A 20,186-nucleotide genomic window follows, 5' to 3' on the forward strand; every position below is an offset into this window, starting at 1 on the left:
GAAATAGAAGAGAAGGAGAATGACTAAGAGGGGAGAAAAATGGGAGTGGGAGGAAAACAAAAAGCCAGAAAACACTGAAAGAATTAGACAGAAAAAGAGAAAGTGGCAGGACGGCGAGAGCAGGCAGTGAAACGGATTGTGTTAAATGGGTGTGATTTATCTGGAGGAAAGAACGGGAATGAAAGTGAAAGGAGAGGGGGGGTGAGCGTACAGAACATATTTTCCAATAACAGAGATCATGCCTTGGCATGTGCATTCACTCACTGTTATGGCACAGCACAGTCACACACATGCACACGCACAAAGCAGTGTGTGCATGTGTGTGTGTGAAGGCAGCTGAGGATTAGTGTAGGGCTGGCAGCTGGCCAAGTACATGATAGATTAATCAACTTATCATGTGCTCCTTTGTTTGATCTATTCTCACACACTGAACCACTCTGAATTAATGTGGACACGCAAAACACACATCTAAACTCAGCATATCAGGAGCCACGCACACACCGCACATGTTCCAACACCTGTGAAACTGGCTGAAATTTCTCTTACACTGATTTAATATTTGGTGATGTAATTTCACAACCTGAAATCCTTTCCCACTTTTTCCCCGCATTTAAACATCAAAGCCTGTCACACACACAAACACACACGCATGCAGAGATCAGAGCAGGTGTTAAATTGCCAATGCGACAAACTAGTACATGGGCCAGTCGTCACAGACATGGTTGTATCAGCAAAAGTGGATGACACGATCAGTTCAGGTTTAGGAACTGGTGACACCACTATGACAGAAATGTGACATCATCTGTTAACTCGCCAATCAAGCATAACGCCTTGTCTTCACATTAAGTATGGATACAACGATCTTTACAAGCTTTAGGTATCTGCTGCCACCACCAAATCCTGGAATGACTCATTTACACTTAAAAACATCTTAAGACACCGTTTAACTCCACCTAGACATACCATCACCTTCTTTGCAAAAAATTGGATTCTACATAAAATGTAAACAAAAAACAGAATGCAACAATTTATAAGTCTCATAACCCCTTAATCTATTCATAATTGAACACAAAAACATATATAACCTGGAAAATGTACCATTATAAGGAACAAATAAGATCATCTTGAAGCAACGTTATTGAAGCAGCACATCTCAAAAAGCTCATAACAGTCTGCAAACATCTGAAAACTGAGGAGACCAGTTGCTGGACAGAGTTGCTGGACATTTGGGAATGTTGTCCTATTCTTGATTCTAGCTGCTCAACAGTCCTTCGTCCTCTTTATCCTGTGTTTTGTTTCATGATAGGCCAAATGTTTTCAGCTGGTGAAAGGTCTGGGATGAAGGCAGGCCAGTTCAGCACTCGGACTCTTCTACTACAAAGCCATATTGTTGTATTGGATACAGTATGCAGTTTAGCGTTGTCTTATTGAAATTTGCAAGGATTTCAGTTAAAAGACATCATCTGGATGGCACATGTTCCTTTAAAATGTGTAAAACTGAGATTATGGTGTTTGATAGTCACACTCCACGAGACCAGCTAGCTGCCCGATTTGGTCCCATTGCTGGCTTTCTTACAGATACTGTAAGTAATCTAGGTGTTTGTCTGGATAGTTCATTTAAGCTGGATAAACAGGTTTCCTCAGTGGTTAAATCTGGCTTCTTCCAATTGCCAAACTTAATATCTGATCTTGAAAAAGTGATACATGCCTTTGTGACCTCCAGATTAGATCATTGTAACTTGCTCTACTCTGGACTCCAACTTGCTCACCTCCAAAGATTACAGCTCGTTCAGAATACTGCGGCTCGCCTCCTAACCGGAACTAGAAAGTTTGCCTCTATTACTCCAGTGCTCTCTGACTTACATTGGCTGCCTATTAAATTTCGTATTGATTTTAAAGTTCTGCTGCTTACTTTCAAATGCCTAAACAACCTTGCCCCTGACTATCTCACCGACCTCCTCAGTCTCTATACTCCCAGCCATTCTTTACAATCTTCCGGTCAGTTACTTCTGGCCCAGCCCAGGCACAGCCTGAAGACTAGGGGTGATCGTGCTTTTGCCTCTATAGCACCAAACCTCTGGAATAGTCTTCCTGCTACCATTTGTGCCTCTGACTCCATTCAATCCTTTAAAGCACGCTTGAAAACTTACCTATTCAACCTGGCTTTTCCGACTAATTCTCACCGCTCATTAATTGCTGTATCGCTACTCATTTCTCTGGATAATCATGATCTCTCCCTAGCTCTACTTACTAATGCTTTTTGTTTGTTTTCTCTACTTTCTCTATTTTACCTTGTTTTAATGACTTCCTGTTTAGTGTTATCATTTACTGTTATTTTTACTGTGAAGCACTTTGGTGTACCCCCTGGTTTTAAATGTGCTATATAAATAAAATTGTATTGTTTAAGAAGCCAGATGGTGTCGCTCCTTTTTACCTATTAGGACGCAATGTCCATTTTTTCCTAAAAGTATTTCACATTTTGATTTGTCTGACTACTTTGCCTCAGTCCTTTTTAAATGAGCTTTGACCCAGAGAGGACGGCAGTGTTTCTGTCATGTCCACACTTGGCTGCTACTTTGTTTGCATGACCTATATTTGTAGATGGCACGGTGAACTATGTTCACTTACGGTGATTTCTAAAAGTCTTCCTGACCCTGTGCAGTGGTCTCCACATCAGAATCATGGCTGTTATTTAATTCAGTGCTATCTGTGGGCCTGAATGCCACGGGCATACTAAATTAAGTATTGTCCTCCGTCCCTGCGCACAGAGATTTCTCTAGATTTTCAATTATTCATAGTCGTGGCAATTCTAAGATGAGGAACATTATTCTGAAATTACAGATGCATTTTATTCCAGATTATTGCATTCTATCTATTGCCATTTAACATAATTCGTTTCAAAATGTTCTTACAGTTGCTTATTTTTCCATCTTTTTTTTTGTTCCATCTCTCATCTTTGAGACATGTTGCTCCCATCGAATTAAAATCAGCTGACAGCTTCTGTTATAAGATTTGAAAATCATTGCATTCTGTTTTTATTTACATATTATTCAGCATCCCAACTTTTTTTTACACTGGGCTTGGACATGCAAGTCTATAAATGCACTGAATTGGACAAGAGTATCAAGATAAATAAACAACAAAAGAAAAAAATCAATTTTGCATTATTTGTCCTATTTATTTTCACTACTCTATTTTCAGTTCAGTTTAGAGTTATTGCTTAGTGTTGTCATTTATGCTTGTGCTAGTTTCTCCTTTCCCTTTGAGTTCACCTCCTCTTCCTGTGGAGTGAAGCCGACAGAGATAGGTAAAGTAAAAATATTAAGTGAGTTGACAACAACACATTGTGTTCCCTTAAGTGCAACAAACGCTTCCAAAGCTTAAGAAAGTGAGAGAGCGAGAAAGGGAGAAGGCAACAGGGGAAACTGTGTCTTCGTATCTTCTCAGTTAGTCGCGTTGTGAAGTACCTCTAAACTGCTGGCCCTTTGCTGCTAGCATCTTCCATGCTGTGTTACTTAGTGTGAGTGACTGCAAGTGCACATGTCTGCGTGTCATCACTTGTGTAATATTTCAGCCTGCTGCCAGACTAACTGCATCACTTTCTTATCCAGATGGCTTCAGCAACAACAGACAGCTGGGAGTCCCCAACCAAGCAGCCTATTTCATCTGTTTACTCATCTTTGCTGATGCCTTGCAGCAGCAAGACAAATCCACCAGAACAGTCCAGAAAAATTATCAGGATATCATTTCTTTAGCATTTTACCTTTAAAAAAATGGGGCTAAACTGAGAGGAAGAGCTATGTCAGAGCTAGTTGAGGCTAAAAGCTGTCTAAAGCAACAGCTATAAAGACTTTCTACAAATCCAGGATGAGCTGAAATGATGGGAGAAATAACTGAAGTCTAAATAGGATATTAAAGTTGACATACTGCTCTGTCCATGTCTTAATTTGTTCTTCAGCTGAGCAGTGAGCTAAGACAGTCCAGGGATATAAACAATGAATCACTGTATTAGATTTTGCAACACAGAAACACACAGAGACATAAACAAGCACACACAGACACACACATCATTTCCCTACCTGTGTCTCTTCCTGTACGACTCTGTACTGTTCCTTCCAGACAGCCATCTTTGTGGCCTCATCCTTCCTCAGCGCTCTCTCTTTCTTCAGCTCTGGACTCCAGAACGTCTTAATGGAGTTCATAGAAGAACTCAACTTGGACTCTTTGGCCTCTAGCTGTTAGAATACAAAATCAAGCACAGTGACTTCATGTTAATAAATGTGTTTATTTGTTTGCATAAGTAAATTCTCCTTATAGCTATAATCTTACAACAGCAATTCCCACAGGAAGTCACAATGAAACAAACAGAAGATATCATATGTTGCATTATAAATGAATTTATCTTCATAGGCGTGGGTGTACGAGTACAAGCGTTCTTACGTCTCTGCGCAGCAGTTCGTTCTCCCTCAGCACTTCTCTCAACTGAGTCTGAAGGTCTGACATTGCACCTTCTCTCACCTGAGAACACACACACAAACAGTATTAGTCCACCATGTTCTTTTTACCACTAATAATAAAAGTTTCTGCTCATCCATATCATTTTAATTTTTTCAGTTTGAAGCTGCCACTGCTCGCAGTTTGTGAAGTGATCTTGGACCACAACACTGAACATGAAGCACTCTGTGCAAAAGCAACAGCTGACGCTGAAATTCCACACAAATCTGAAAAAACAAACATGTGCGGCCATTTGGGAGAGTTACTGCCTTTAAAGTCTAACAAGGCAAATAATTAATCGCTAGAAGATCAGAACAGGGTATTCTAGATATACACCCATTGGCCACTTCATTAGGTGCATGTGTTTAACTGCTTGTATATCTAATCAGCCAATCATATGGCAGCAACTTTGCATTTAGGTATGTGGGCATGCTTTGTATCAATGGTTCAGGATGGTGGTGATGGTGTAATAGTATGGAACATATTTCCTTGTCAGGGGTTGGGCCTTGCTTAACTGTCACAGCCTATCCATTCCTTTATGACCAAAGTGTACCCATCTCCTGATGAGGACACTGTTTCCAGCAGGATATCACACCATGTTCCAAAGCTAAAATCACTTCAAACAGATTCTTGAACATGACAATTAGTTCACTGCACTCAGATGGCTTCCACAGTCACCAGATTTCAATTCAATATAGCACAGTCTGGTGGAACAGGTGCATCATGGATGTACACCTGACCGATCTGCAGCAACTGTGTGATGCTGTCACATCAGTATAGACCAAAATTTCTGAAGAATAGTTTTAGCGCTTTGTTGAATCTATGCCATGAAGAGTTAAGGCAGTTATGAAGGAAATACCTAGTGCTGGCAAGGTGTACCTAACACAGAGGCCACTGAGTGTATTTTAGCAGGTCATGAATAACTGTGCTTAAATTCCCTTCATATACTACATAAAACATTTCACCAGGAATGAGAAAATGTTTAAAATATCAATGTTTCATTCATGATACCACCAGAACGACTCTATTAAGAATTAAACAGAACTCGGATTCATTTTTAACAAACAGACTCTGCTTTGGCTTTGAAAAACTTATTTGAGGTTTCTAGGCTGTGCACAGAGCCAGTTCTGCAAGTGCAAAAGTAGACCAGGTTAAGGAAAACATGCATGTGAAATGCAGAATAGAAAACCCTGTAACAGTAATTACAGCTGAAGAGATTAATTTTATTTTTGCTGCTTTTTTAAAGAAATAAGAAACAAGTGGAGGAGGCGAGCTAACTCTTCAGAGATGAGCTAGCAGGTTATGACTAATAGTGCAGAGGGAGTAGGACGGCAGACCTTAGTCTATTTAAACACACTGTGTGAATGCCCACACTTTTGTTGTTTTATTTGGTGTAGGGCGGACTTAAGAGGAAAAATTAACCATTCAACTCAAAAATCCCACATGCTGCATCTAGACCAGGTGTTTTAAACATGAGGCACAGGGCCATAATTGATCAGCCTAAAACTCCAAAGTGGCCAACTGGATTGCTTTGGAAAATGCTTTTGAAGAAGCGCATAAATTTTAGACTTTTTAACTGTATTTTCATTAGTTTTACAGCTTTTCTTACTGATACAGACCTTCCCCATGGCTCTTCATACTACACCAAAGTAAATAAGTAACAGATAAACAATTAAATGACAGGAAGTTCCTATTTATTCACTATTTACTAATGAAATCTATGATTACTGCAGTAAGATCGCTTTAAAAAGAAAAAAAAAGAAAAAAAAAGAGGGCATTCTATCAATTAACAAAAATTATCCATTTTATAATTGCAGGACAGTCAGCACAGTGAGTTAGCACAACTTTTTCTATAATTTTACAATTTAAGCTCAAAGCAGCATTTCTTTTCTATGCAGAAAAACTGACATTTATTCCTGAAATTTCTTTTTGATATTAAAATTTCTCTAAACTTCTTTACTCTGACAGAAAAATGAGTCTAACTGGTCAGTTAAGACCAAAGTGGTCCCATGTGGCCTCATGATGTAAAATGAGTTTGACATCCTTGATCTAGACAGAGCAAGAGCTAGATTTATCACCGAGGCTTCCCAAGCAAAATGGAATTTCTCTTTTTTTTAATGCTTCTTTCAGATTTCTGTATTTTGCTTAAATTGAGAGAAAAGTGAATTTTGACATCCCAAAACCAAAAAGCTGAACTAGAAAAATCATCATTGAGTATTTACATAATACAGCACCTTTTGAAAATGTTTTCCCTTCTACCACACTTTAGGTATGTCATATATGCTATATACAAAATTCTGTCCTGAAAATAAGAAAATTCAGCACTTTACCTGTCTCATAGAGTGAGGCACAGTAGCCGCCTGTGGAGACTGGTTTTGCATTTCCCCACCGAACGCTATTGCATCACTGGGTACAAGCGCTCCACTTCCACCTCCTCCTCCTCCAGAGTTTATATTAGGACTACTCCCCATTACAGCCGCTCTGACCCCATAGGGGACCCTGGCCCCAGCCCTCCCCAGGGTCATGGTGCTTTTGGGCAGCGAGGGATTCAACCCACTGCTCAGACTCCCAACGCCGACCGGGTCTTCAGCTGTGTCAGTGAAGTACATGGCACCAGTTGCATAGGCAGCATTAATAGACTGAATATTCTCCATGGATAAGGTTTTACCAGTGCCTGTAAGTCCTCCAGTGGAGCTGCTGCTGCTGTTTCGCCGATGTCCTAAACGTGGGGAGCGAGGCAGCCGTGGGGAGCGACCGGGACTCCCAGATGCTGACCCATTCCCATTGGATCCAACAACATCCAGCTTTGAGACGGAACGGGAACTGCCGTACATGGTGACAGGAAGAGTGGCGTGCACTACAGAGATGTGTGTGTGATCGAACAAGTAAATCAACTTAATCAAAGAAAAACATGCTCAAAATTAAAAGAAAAAAAAAAAGTAAGATGGATGTCCCCCACAAAAAAAATCAGTCAGTCTTCAACTTGGGCTCTTTTTGACTTGAAATATGTCATAGTGGTGATGCAGCTGTGATCAAGGCCTTTTCAACACCCTTGCTGTAATCCATGGGCTTTGTTAGAAAGTAGGAATCAATAGGGCATCCCTCTGGATAAAGCAAGCGAGGCAGTCAACAAGGGCTTGGATGATGGGATCACCTAAAAAGAAAAGAGATGAAGAGACTTGATTACTGGACAAAGACAAGCTGCACTTAAGGCACAAAGGAATACGATTTTTACTAGGCTGTGGTTTGGATCAGCACAGTAGCTGAGTAATCACATCTCTGAGTGTAGCTAGCAAATACAAAAGCAATCTGATGTGAAATAAATTGCACAACATTTGCCGGTCATAGCAAAGGTTTCGTTACTTGTTTTTATTTTGAATCACTTTTTTATGTTAATCTGCTAACAAGACAAAATGTGACTGAAAATGCCTCTTGAGTTTCTAGATGGAAGCTTGACTATTTCAGACAGTAATTGCCGCAGCTTTTGCACTGCAGCAGTGGCCACAAAACTGTGTCCACAAAGACACTTAAGGCACACTTAGCAGCCAGGCGTAAAGCTGCCACAGATGTCAGCATAAATTAACAGCAGGTTAAAGGACGACCTTACTGGCAAGAGTATTACACTGAGCTATATGCACACTCACAGCAAAAAGAAATTAGGGCTGATTTCTTTTTCTACAAAGGCTGCTTTGTCTCTCCACCACCCGTTATGCCTTGTTCTTAATCACACCGTCCACCATATCACCACTGTGTCCTAGAGCTGTGCAGCATCAGATAACATTCAATCAGCTGACTTCATATTTGGAACAAGCTTTGCTTTGCCTCTGTTCATTTCAGTCAGTTACATTTTTTTTGTTTTTTTGCTTGTTTGTTTTCATTTAATTCAATTAAATCATGCAATAAGATGCCAAGAAAAAATCATATTTAAAAAAGATGATGAATAAATTTCCAGCAGTCTGTATTTCTATTAAAGCCTCAATAAAGAGATCAGTTACAGTGGTAATTGTGAGTGTGAGTGTGTGTTGGATAAAAAAAATAACTAACTAAAACTGATCAGTCAGTCACATCAAACAGTTCTTGTAAATTTTTTTATTGCAGTGCTAAAAATGAAACACGCCATCCCGGCTGCGCTCGCCTGCGTAATCAATTTAAAGGAGTAATCCCAAATATTTTGAACATGATTTATGAGCCTGGGCTCACATGTTTGTGATAAATGTCTTTCAGGTTTCTGAAATTTCAAACTTCCTTTCATGAAGGCTATAAGCTTCCAGGGTTTCAAAACTTTATCTAGTATGTGGAACCCACTTATTATGAATCAAGTGGACTAAGTTACAGACTGAGCACCAATGTCTAGGGGTGGAAAATGGTAAAAGTGAGTAAATGCAGACTCTTGTGTTAAAATACCCAACTTAACAGCATGTTCACAGCTTCTATAAGTTTGTTTCACTACACAAGAGCCCTCGAATATGTTTTTTGGCGATGTTGGTGACGATCCTAGAAACAGCTGCGAATCTACAACACTGTGGCTGATGAAAAGAGGAAAAAAAATGTGAGATCCGAAGATGAAAAAAAGAAAAGAATTAAGGTGTTGCAATCGCCCGAAAACCAACTGAAACGCTGTCTCCGGTGTGAAGAATGGGCCGAAATTCCTCCACAACAGAGAATGATGAAGTCATGCAGAAAACGATTACTTCAAGTTACTGTTGCTAAAGGTTATTCTACAAGCTACTGAATCATGAAGTGTACTTATTTTTCACAGGACTCCGCAGAGACCTGTGAAAACTTTCTCTTTCACACCATCCAACAAATCAGTGCTTCAGTCTGGAGGATGTTTCCATATTTTATTAGTCTTTTATTTAGAGCTACTTAGTTATTTTCCTGTGCCGACACCCATCTTTAGTATACAGAGTATATTTCAAACTCTAAAACAATTTGGTGTGTATACTTGTCGGTACAGAATGTCAGAATTTCTCATCGTTTGGCTACTCTTTAAGCCAGTGATGTTATCTTCAGGTCAGTGGACCCAATGGACACCCACACTGGTCATCCGATCCATATCTCTTACAAGAAGTGCAGCTTCAGATACAGTCAGCGCACACAAGAATGGAAACTTGTTTTCCTTGTGCCTTGCCTTTTCACTATTAAACAATAATCCTTACAGAAAATGCAGAAATATTTACCCTCTACTTACATATAGCTGTTTTATCTTGAAGCTGATGTTTATCTGCAAGGTCATATTTAAATTGTTGCATTTACTTTGGGGCATCAATTCAAAATTAAAAGAATAATATTAGCAATAAAAGTTAAATGTAAACAAAAAAAGTCCATTCCTTAGTTTTATTATTTAATTAATTTCCCTGAGTATGTGAGTTGTGCAGCCCCTCAGTCAAACAATCTGAATTTTCCTTCACCCGAGCCTGGCTTTAAACAGGCGTATACTCCCCAGTGATGCTCTGCTAGGCACAGATCTTTGGCCAGGGAAACGTTACTGACAGCCAGTCAGTTACAGCCACACACACTCATACACTTTGAAACAAAAACAGGGACCATCTGCTCTATCCCCCTACGGGCCAAAAACACACACCTGGATAGAAACAGGCCAAAGACCTCCCTCTAGCACAGGCACACACCCACGCATGCACACACTGGCATACAGTATGGACATGCACATTCACACAGATCAAAACTGAGTAAAATGAATATATACGGAGAGATGAATCCATCCATACAAAAAAAATCCAAATAGAGACATTTCAAGTTTCCGCTGTGAGTGATCGTGTCATTATAAACACAGATACATCTAACGCTTGATTTGAACATGAGTCTGTGGAGATGGAGACAGAAAGGGTGGATTGGGGGCTTTCCTCCTCCTTCCCTAAAGATCTGATGACCTGTAGATAATCCAAGTGTTCACGTCCCAATTCTTGCTTTAATAGAAAAATCTACAGAAAGTCTTTTTTAGGATTTATTTAAGCATTTGTGGGCACATACAAGGCTGATTTTCAAATTGCTATGACTGACAAACTACATTGGGCACTGAGTGGTTGTGGCAATAAGATATTGGACAAGAGGCAGGGTACACAACGTACAGTCAGAATCTATCATACACACAGACTCTTTTTACTTTTATTTCCTTGAGGACTTCATGGAAAACACAGCACTGCCTGTGTTGTGTTTTCTGATGTTCAAGTCTGAGGGTCACATGAATAAACCACCAGTGTATCTCACAGGTTGAGGCTTGTGTTGGTTTGATAGCCAGAGCCAGAGGTCCAAAAATACAAAACAAAAACACCACCAACAACTCACACAAACCCGCCTATGATGCAGCTGGTATCATGAGATCAAACAAGCACTAGCATATGACTCTCCAAGACCCATCTGTCAAGAGGCTTACCCTTCCTCACGCCATTTCACACAAATGTAAAAAGGGCAACATTGCTCAGCCTTAAGAAACATCTGTTAAACAATGCTACACTGAAAGTTCAATAAGGTCATTCTTGACCTTGGAAACAGTAAAACTACACCTAAGGTCTATTCACTGGCTTAAATCAGATCAGAGCTTTTCCGTCTTTCAGTATTCATCAGCAGATGGAGTTTGCTGCACTTGAAGACACTGGGAAAATCTGTGTGAACTATTAATCAGTAAATTTATTTATTTATTTTTGCCTTATTCGATTAGAAATATTGTTTGAGCAGTTTTCAGTATTGGTGCTGATGTAGCTCTCTCTGGTGCTCTGCTTAAGCCACAATGTCTTTTGAAAATCCAGAGAATTCTAGAACAATGACACGCAACACGGGAAACATTTTAGCTTATTATGCTGTTCTACTGACACATCCATATAGCTGAGGTTCACGGACATTTCAACTGGAGCTGCTGTTCAAGTTGGTACTTTGACACACTCATCGCTAATCTTGTGAACTGTGCTCAAGTGTAATAGAAGTAAGGCTCGTGGGGAGGGAAGCTTTCTGAACATTATTTTTTGGGCAAAACTGATAAACCTTTTAGAAATTTTTACTGGATCTGACTATACTATACCTTTACCAGTGATCACTGAAATAAGGTTCTGACTCTGTCTGTTCATTAGATAAGGGCATCAAAGATGGCTGCAAGTTGCAACACTTGCTTTGTTAATGTTTTCTTGAACCTCATAAAATACCCAACTAAACTACCAAGCATTGGTAACATAATAGCAACAAATCAGAAGGTTCAATAAGAGACAATCTCTAAGAACTCTCACTCTTGGAACTTCCAGTTTCACTTTTCTTTTCTTTTTTTGTGTCTTTTTTTTTGATAGAAGAAGTTTTATGTAACTATGCACCTTTCATCTATTGTTTGGAGCATGCCATGTCATAAATTTTCAACTGTCCAATCAATATGCATTACCAGGATGTCTTATGGGCAATATCAGCTTCTTTGTGAGAAAAGGTTATCATTATTCCATACAAATCATCAATAATGTTTTTGTGACTATTTATGATTTTGCCTATAACAGGTATAAATAATTATTTTGACAATTTAGCTGTTATGTGAGTGCCCTTTAAGTGAATTATAGACAATCTGAGTACAATGGGATTAAGGCTTCAGTCACACAGGTCTAAACACCAGTTAGCAACCTCCTAGCAATCTGTGTATTCCCCAAGTAATGCGGTTGTAAATGTGGTTGTGATTCTTTTAGCAGGACGTAGAGAAGTTGCGACTGGAAGTACAAGAAGTTTGTGCAAGTGTGTGTGTATGAACGGGACTATCTGCCCAACGGTCTTTGTTGATACGCACATTATGCAAACTACCTACGAGAAGCTGGGGACATTTCTGCTCGAAATCCACCGTGCAGCTGCTCACTTTTGTTTTAGCGTCAAGAGCCTGCGCCACCACTGAGATATCTGTAAAGAATCCTCCACCTTCTGGAAACATTGGACAACCGAGCCTATAGAAGCATCATAAAACAACGTCTAAAATTAGTCTAGGTTTGACATTGAAAAGACGTCCACAATGACCACATTTGGATTATAAATAACCCGTACTTAGAGTTCTTACGGACATCAACACTAGACATTCATGAGACGTAGAAAAAAAGAAGTTGTTACAAAACAACCCCTTCAGTGGACCAAAATTGTACGTCCAAAAAACATGTCTCTCCAACGTCACTTTGCGCAGTGGGCAGTATCTTCCATACAAACTACGAATGACTATGGCAATTTGATAGCAACCAAAGCAGCTTCCGGTGACCACTTGCCAACTAGCAACCTTGGTTGCCAGGGGCTCACTGAGAGATTTTCAGGCCTTTAACAAAAATGGAAAGCCTCCCCAAAGTTTTGTTCTGACCTGATAATCTGGTGACAGTTTCGTGCACCCTTAGATGCTGAAACTATAACAATCATAGAAGTATTTATGGTTGAACGGCGAGCACTTAAATTTTGAGTGTAGACATCCATTATGTACATTGAGAGTGGAAAAAACCCCCAGTTATTTTTGTATTACAAAATAACCACAGATGTAAGTCAAGTGTAAGTGTAAGTCAAGATCGAATCCCAGACAAATAAATAACTTTTGGGCATTTTCAGTAAAAAAAGAAGCTTTCTATACAATAACAGTAAAACTACAGTTCACTAAAGTTTACTTGTTAGGAGACAACAAGATGTGTAAGACCTACAGAACAATGTTATACTTCATATCAAAATTTTACTTTTATCTAGCTGATAAATACATATCCAATCCTCACTATTTCTGGCTGTTTTACGCCAGTTTCTGATGGAAACAGTAGGGTTTTTAGATGCTAAAGGCTCCAGGATATTTACCATATAATTACTAGCATTGCTGTCTAGCAGTTAGTGACTGGTAAGTAGTGTCGAGCTGGGTTTTTAGAGATTTTATGCTAATAAACAGCTCCCTGCTGCAGCTGAAAACAGTGCTATTAGTGGATAAAAATGTATGCTGTAAAATCAAAACAACTACCTACAATGTGATACAAAGCTCTGCAGCTCAGCTGATTATCTTAAACAAACAGAAGCAGTCATGTAATCTTCAGCCAAGATAGAAAAGACTATTGATTATAGTAGTTTTAATTAGCTCTAATGATGCAGATACCAATGCAGAGCTTGTGATAGGACCAGGCAGACATCCTAGATGGCTCAAACAGAAGATCTGGTCGAGAAAGAAGGCTTTTTTGATTTTGTTACCTAATATGAGCGGCAGATGGTGCTTGGTTAGAATACCTAGACTTGAATGTCTTGTTTTCTCTCATCACCTCATTCCTGTAATGCCTCCTTTCCCTCTCTGACTCTCCCTTGTCTCCCTGATGCTTTCGCTTCCTCTCACTGCCTCTCTCTTTTACCATCAGCATTCCTGAAGGTGTTCAGCATGTTCTATTTATGTGACAACCACACATCCGTCCGTCACACCGCACAGTGCGACACAAAAACACACACACCACTCAACCTATACTTAGCCGGCTGGTATTTCAGTGTGGGAGACAATTTTGACAAAGTTCGACTCCCGCCTGAGGACTGGGGCTCATAAAAACACATTATGTTCACGTTGAATATTACTATTTCTCCATTACTCTCTGTTCCTGTCAGGCTCGTTGTGATTTGATGTGGCTGGAAAGGACTCACTGGTGCTGTCCGGGGTTACACATCTCACTGAAAGTCATCTCGACAGCCCCGCTGAAGGGGAGAGACGTACTCGTTTCCGAACGCAAGATTTAAAGAGATGCCGGCTGTTCACTCGGTTTTTTTTAAACCTGCAACAGGATTACTCCTTTGAAAATCCGACTGCTCTTTTTCAAGAGTAGTCACGTTTGCGCACATTTTGACTCACATTTTGATTTATCCAACATTTATCCAACCTTCGTGGCTTAGTGGTTACTCTCATTTTTAAGCTACAAGTGCTGTGATAACACTATAGCTCTAATTTAACCATACATACATACATTTTCTGCTGCTTATCTGGGTCCATCCAGGTTATGACAGTGCCAGTCTAAGCAGAGATGTCTGAGGAAATCTGTGGCATTCCCAAGCAAGCCAAGCAATGTAATCTTTCCTGGGTCTTCCCTCTGGTGTGCATCACAGTTGAACAAACTTGAAACACCTTACCAAGAAGGCACCCAGGACTGACACAAGACCGACTAAAAGCTTTTTTAAATGGTTTGCAGGTAAGGGTTAACCCTAACCCTAACCCAGGTGAAGGATAATAGCTTTTATCTTTCACACAAGTCCAGAATTTCTCTTTGAGCAGCTTGATAGATTTAGGCCAAAGGTCACTCCCAGTGGTGTTGCTCACTACATCACAATTTATTTAAGATTACTGGGGTTCATTTATTTCAACTGTGCACTTCATAGCTCATTCCATGATGCTGTTTGTATTTAATTAGTGATATCTGACTTGATGCCACACAAAGAAACCATCATCCGTACTGATTAATGCATATAAACATATTTTTAACATATCTAACACTTTTCTGTGTGATTTTAGTAAAAATGTATACAAAAAAGCCCACCTTTATCACTTAACTTGTGGTTCAGACAGTCTATTTAGGATCAGCTATAGATTATTTTCTGAAATGGCTTGAAAGAGGCCTTCATATAAACAGTGAATTCAGTGTTAGGCAGTAGATATCTTGGCATGATACAGATATAAAATTTGCAACTTTGGTCAGTGCCACTGGTCCTGTTTGTAACACATATAATATGGCTTAGTCACTGGAAAGCCCAAAACTGATATGGGACAGATACAATCAGCTCCAGGCTATTGTGTACCACAGGAAATTAATCTAAGATGCGGGCTGGGCAAACAAAATGTACATACATGCACTATAACTCGTACACAAGCACACACATCCACATCGTGCACAAAAAATATACACTGATGTCATACGGACGCAGCAACACACCGCGCTTATCTAATCTTGGCTTCTGCCTACATAACAAATATGGAAAATGTACCGTTGAGACAATTAACGCAAACCAGGGAAGAACAAAACTAATTTGGGAGTGTGTAATGGAAGAGAAAGTGAGCGTGCAACTCCCCCAGGCTCTCCTTTAAAGAAGAATGTGATCATCAGCTTGCCAGGCTAAACAAGAGTAAAAGCGAGAGGAGAGGGTGACCCATCTTCCCATCTAGGAACAGTCTCGCCCTGCCAGAGTGATTAAAAAAACAAACAAACCACCAAAGATTATACGGTCTTAAGGTAAAAGCAAAGTCTGTGATAAGAAGAGCTGCTTTCTGTGTCACATGCTGGTGTTGCTGCAAAGCCTCAGGCCCTCAAGACAAACCCTTTTTTTTTTACCTTTGATGTAGGGAGACTGAGACACTGTTAAGGGGTGTGGAAATTGTTCAGTCGGTGTCAAAAGTTTGCAGCCAGGCCATGCTAAGCTAAAAGAAAACATATTAGTATTGCTATTAAACCTAACTCTAAGAAGGGAGTGCTAGAATGACATCAAGGCCTCGTCAGACTAAGGTGTGTGAAGCCTGGGCTTTTAAAAATGTCCAGTGTTTACAATAAACTCAATGGAAGGAAGCAGCTCAGTTCCCTGACTGGATGTTCCCGGAGGAGGGGCGGTGCAAAGAAATGGAGCTGTGAGCGTCCCCCACCCCACACCACCACCCACCGTCCTGCCTTCATCAACACGATCATATCAAATCTATGTTTTTGCTCAAGTTTGCAAAGACGCTGTTATCACTGGTTTTGCAAAATCAGTGCGTGCAATCTGTCAGCTGACAAAGAGCTGAGGCATCCTGTTGGAAATATTGCAACACAACTAAAAAAAAAGTCTCCACGGGATTATTATGGGGAAGAGACGAAACACTAACTCAAGCGATCGACTTCCTACACTTGAAGTGCCCCAGGGCGTATCAGCGATACCACATGAGATAAACCCGAGACAGTAATGTGGGTAAATGGGCGCTGTGATGTTACAGAAATATTATAGCCACATAGCGTGGATTTGAGAAGGGCTGTCAGCTTCATCTGCCGCCTGCAACACGCCGAGCAGACTGATAATCGCATTTGGAGGTACAATACAAGACGTAGTGTTGTAAGTCTACAGGCTGCACAGCTACAACTGCTTTACTGAACAATAAAAAAGAGGGGGGGGGGGGCTCACACTGTCGTTGTACCACAATGACAGTCAAGCACGCACGGAGAGCCCCATCACAGCTGACCCAAAACTGCTGCTGCCTCTGCTGCTGCTTCGCTTAAAGGAGACCATCAAATATTAATTATTTAATTATGTTAGTGCCAGTGTTCCTGTTATTTCTCAAATCCAAACAAACACACACACGCAGAGAGACACCACACATGTGGGGTTGACCCAATAAGTGGCCAATATGACTACAACACATATTCACACACACAAATAAACACAGAGATACACAAAGGCCTGTGTTATAAAGCATGCATGTGTGTACATACGCACACACTCAAGAGTGGCAAGGAACTTCCAGTACTCACTGCGGCTGTGTTAACGTCCCTGCCCTCGGTTGTGAAATAACGTCTGTGTGGAAAAAAAAAGAAAAGAGAAGAAGGGAAAAAAAGGCCAGTCACATACACTCTTCAGTTATTCTGCTGCTGTCAGGGGTTAAAGTGGCGTGTGGTGGCGGACGGTGAAACGAGGTGAAACGCTCTGTCTCGGGCTGTGTTCCCGTTTCCTCTCCGTCTCTTGTCTATCTCCTCTATCTTTCCCTCTTTTCCGTCTTTGCCAGCTCTACCACTGGTGGCTTCCCCACCGCTCTGCTCGGGCGCTCCCGTGACGTCACGACGGTGGAGCGCGCGCCTCCGACACGTCCCCCCGCCCCCTCCCCTTTCCACCCCTCCATCCCGCTTTCCACCCCTCTCCCTCTCCTTCGCGTGCACGTCAAACCATCCTCATTAAAAGTCGCAATGACAAAACACCTCATGATTATTATCCATTTATCACGTGGTGATGTGTCACATATTTTTTTTAAAAAATCGCTGCTTTTTCATTTAAATATACCCGAGAATACTATATTTCCCGAATTTGCAGGCAAATAGAAATTGGGTTTGATCCTATGAACCTATTGTGGCTTCCTTTAGTTCTGTCAGCCATACACTGCTGTGCAAAAGTCTTGAGCCACCCCTCATTTCTATATATTCTGTTTCCAAAGAGCCAGACTTATTTTTTTTTATTATTTCTTAAAGAGTGGCCTTGAGCAATAGTACTCCAGGCTTCTGAAGGTCAAAGTTTTTCTTTGGACATTGGCTCCATTTTCACTCATTTTTAGTCCAATCCCTTTACCTAATCATTGTCACAGGAATTTTGTTTTCTTTTCCTTTCTTTTTTAGACCTAATAAGGCCAGTGGTAAGCATAAAAACATAAAAAAAAAGCCACCTAACTCAAGGGACGAACCAGTGGTATGTCTACCACTTGTTTAGCTTGCATAAAATTTATTTATTTATTTTTGTGCCAACAAGGCTAGTCCCAAAAAGCTATTACCCAAAAATTTGAGATATCTGGACATGGTGTGCAGCGTGTCCTTAAAAAAATCAAGCAAACTGTGTGGCAGACAAAAGAAGTGTCAGGCCTAATAAAAATTCTACAGCAGATTTCTCCTTAAGAAATATTAAAAAAGGGAAAACAGGGAGAAAAGGATGAGGTATGCCAAATTACACAAGAAATGGACTGAAAATTACGGGATGATGAATCCAAACTTAAATTTTTTTGATTCAAATTTTAATCAACAAATACAGAGGAGGTAAGGAGAGAAGTGCAACAGTGAGTGTCTACAGCAACCTGTAAACGACCTACTATCATGGACTCATGGACTGGGACACATTTCAGCCAGCGGTGGTGTGGATCTCCCCGGGCTAAAGCTCATTTAAAAGGGTGACAGTAGGTAGGAGGGTGAACTGTCAGCTTGCACTTTTGGAAAGACACCATCAGTGATGAAACCTAAACCACATGCTGCATCTATTTTGTGATAGATGGTAGAATAGTTCCTGCTAGAAGAGTTTGGGTGCTGAACTGGCCTGCCTGTAGGACACATTTGACACATCATGAAACAAAACATTAAAAAAAATATGACAAAGAAGGACTGCTGAGCATTTAGAATCATATATCAGACAACAATGGGGCAACGATGCTCTTCCAACAGTCCAGCAGCTGATCTCTCAGATTTTCCCAGATGTTTACAGATTGCTGTAAAATAAAGGGGGGATGCTACATAGTGGTAAACATGTCCCTGTCCAAACCTTTTGGAAATTTGTTTCTCCCAAAAATATTCCCCCGATTCATGTTTTCATGATGCTGGTGGAAAGTGCGGTCTAACACGTTAGTCCAGAATCTCATATAAGTGTTCAACTGGAGTGAGATCTGGTGACTGTGAAGGCCATAGCGCGCGAGTCATATCATTATCATCCTCAACAAATCAGCAGTGTTAATTTACACTCACTCTTCTCTCGATGGCCGCAAACCATGCCAACAGAGCCACCAGATCCTGTTGTTGTAGTGGTCAAGGGTTCAGGCTTGTCCTTTAATTTATCTTCAGTCCATATAGAGCGTGAACTTACCTACTCTTAAAAAACAGTAAAGTAAAATTTTACACGTTATTTGTCTGTACAGGTGTTTAATGTGACTTAAAAATAAATGTGGTATGATTAGTTAACTACCTAATACACTGACTCAAGCTGATCACTTGTTCTTTTGTTTACAGAACAAATAGCCCCTTGACTTGTAAAACACAAATGTAACTAATGTTATTAAAAGCTGCCCTGTATTGATGTTCTTTTCTGCAGGTCAAAAAAACCCCAAAACATAAATAATCTATATTAAGATGAGAAAAAATGCTCGACCATTAAAAGGACGGCACAAGGATTTATCTGTGACCTTATGGCCAGAAAGCAATACCACTAAAGTTAACCTTTATCCTATCAGTCACATAGGATTTATAATGTAAACCTTCGGCCATGTAATTTTCTTCCTCCACAGTAATGGATCTTTATTGATTTTATCAGATGATGGATTTGAGGATGAGTACTATTTTTAACTGGAATGTGAGAAGGCCATTTGGATGAAAACCTTAGTTCCTTTAGATCAGTAATAGCCAGATTCATCATAAAACTCTATAGTACTTTTATGTTTTAACAAAATTCTCAACAAAAACATGTAGCTACGTCAGTCTTGAGTTATTCTTTATTCCATACCATATGACAGTCAGCACATTTGATTTGTAGTAAGATCAATTTTACAAATTTATTTCTGTGCTTTTAGTGAATGGGCCTGTCAGCTTTTTAGTGTGATGCTCATAAGTTATACTTCAGATTTATGGCACTCCTGGAGCTAGCTGCTTGATGAGTAAATGACTGGAATACAGCACGCATACAGTATGTTTGCAGATTTCCCATAAGGTTATCCTCATCTTCTAGATCTACATTCACTGGCCACTTCGTTAGATGCACCAGTTCAACTGCTTGTTAATTCAAATATCTAATCAGTCAATCACATTGGCAGCAAATCATTGAGGCTTTTAGACAAAGTTCAAAGTAAGCATACGAATCAGGAAGACAGGTGATTTAAGTGACTGTGGCGTGGTTGTGGAAGTATTTCACAAACTGTTGATCTACTAGAAATTTTTAAACACAACCATCTTTAGGGTTTACAGAGATTGGTTCAAAAAGGAGAACATATCAAGAGAGCAGAAGTTGTTTAGGTTAAAATGCCTTGTTAATGCTGGAGG

The 20,186-nt window shown here is 40.1% G+C and overlaps 1 protein-coding gene across 13 annotated transcripts in view; it reads right to left on the minus strand.

The window, feature by feature from the left end:
• LOC134646592 (ELKS/Rab6-interacting/CAST family member 1-like) overlaps nt 1-17,223 on the minus strand; it is a 159,453-nt gene extending 142,230 nt beyond the window's left edge. For 11 of the 13 annotated variants that reach the window (XR_010096770.1, XR_010096769.1, XR_010096768.1 and 8 more), the window contains exons 1-4: nt 16,944-17,222; nt 6,825-7,648; nt 4,441-4,518; nt 4,080-4,235 (exon numbers count right to left, since the gene is read on the minus strand). Coding sequence is in view for 9 of the 13 variants with exons in the window: in XM_063500406.1 (XP_063356476.1) it covers nt 4,080-4,235; nt 4,441-4,518; nt 6,825-7,328 (738 nt within the window). In the remaining 4 variants the exon portion in view is untranslated. Of the gene's footprint in view, nt 1-4,079; nt 4,236-4,440; nt 4,519-6,824; nt 7,649-16,943 lie in introns of all 13 variants that reach the window. The other 2 variants (XM_063500413.1, XM_063500414.1) reach the window with 2 other exon arrangements.
• Between the last annotated feature and the right edge of the window lie 2,963 nt (nt 17,224-20,186).

The sequence above is a fragment of the Pelmatolapia mariae genome, linkage group LG17 (genome assembly GCF_036321145.2).
Source record: "Pelmatolapia mariae isolate MD_Pm_ZW linkage group LG17, Pm_UMD_F_2, whole genome shotgun sequence".
In the NCBI taxonomy this organism is placed as follows: domain Eukaryota; kingdom Metazoa; phylum Chordata; class Actinopteri; order Cichliformes; family Cichlidae; genus Pelmatolapia; species Pelmatolapia mariae.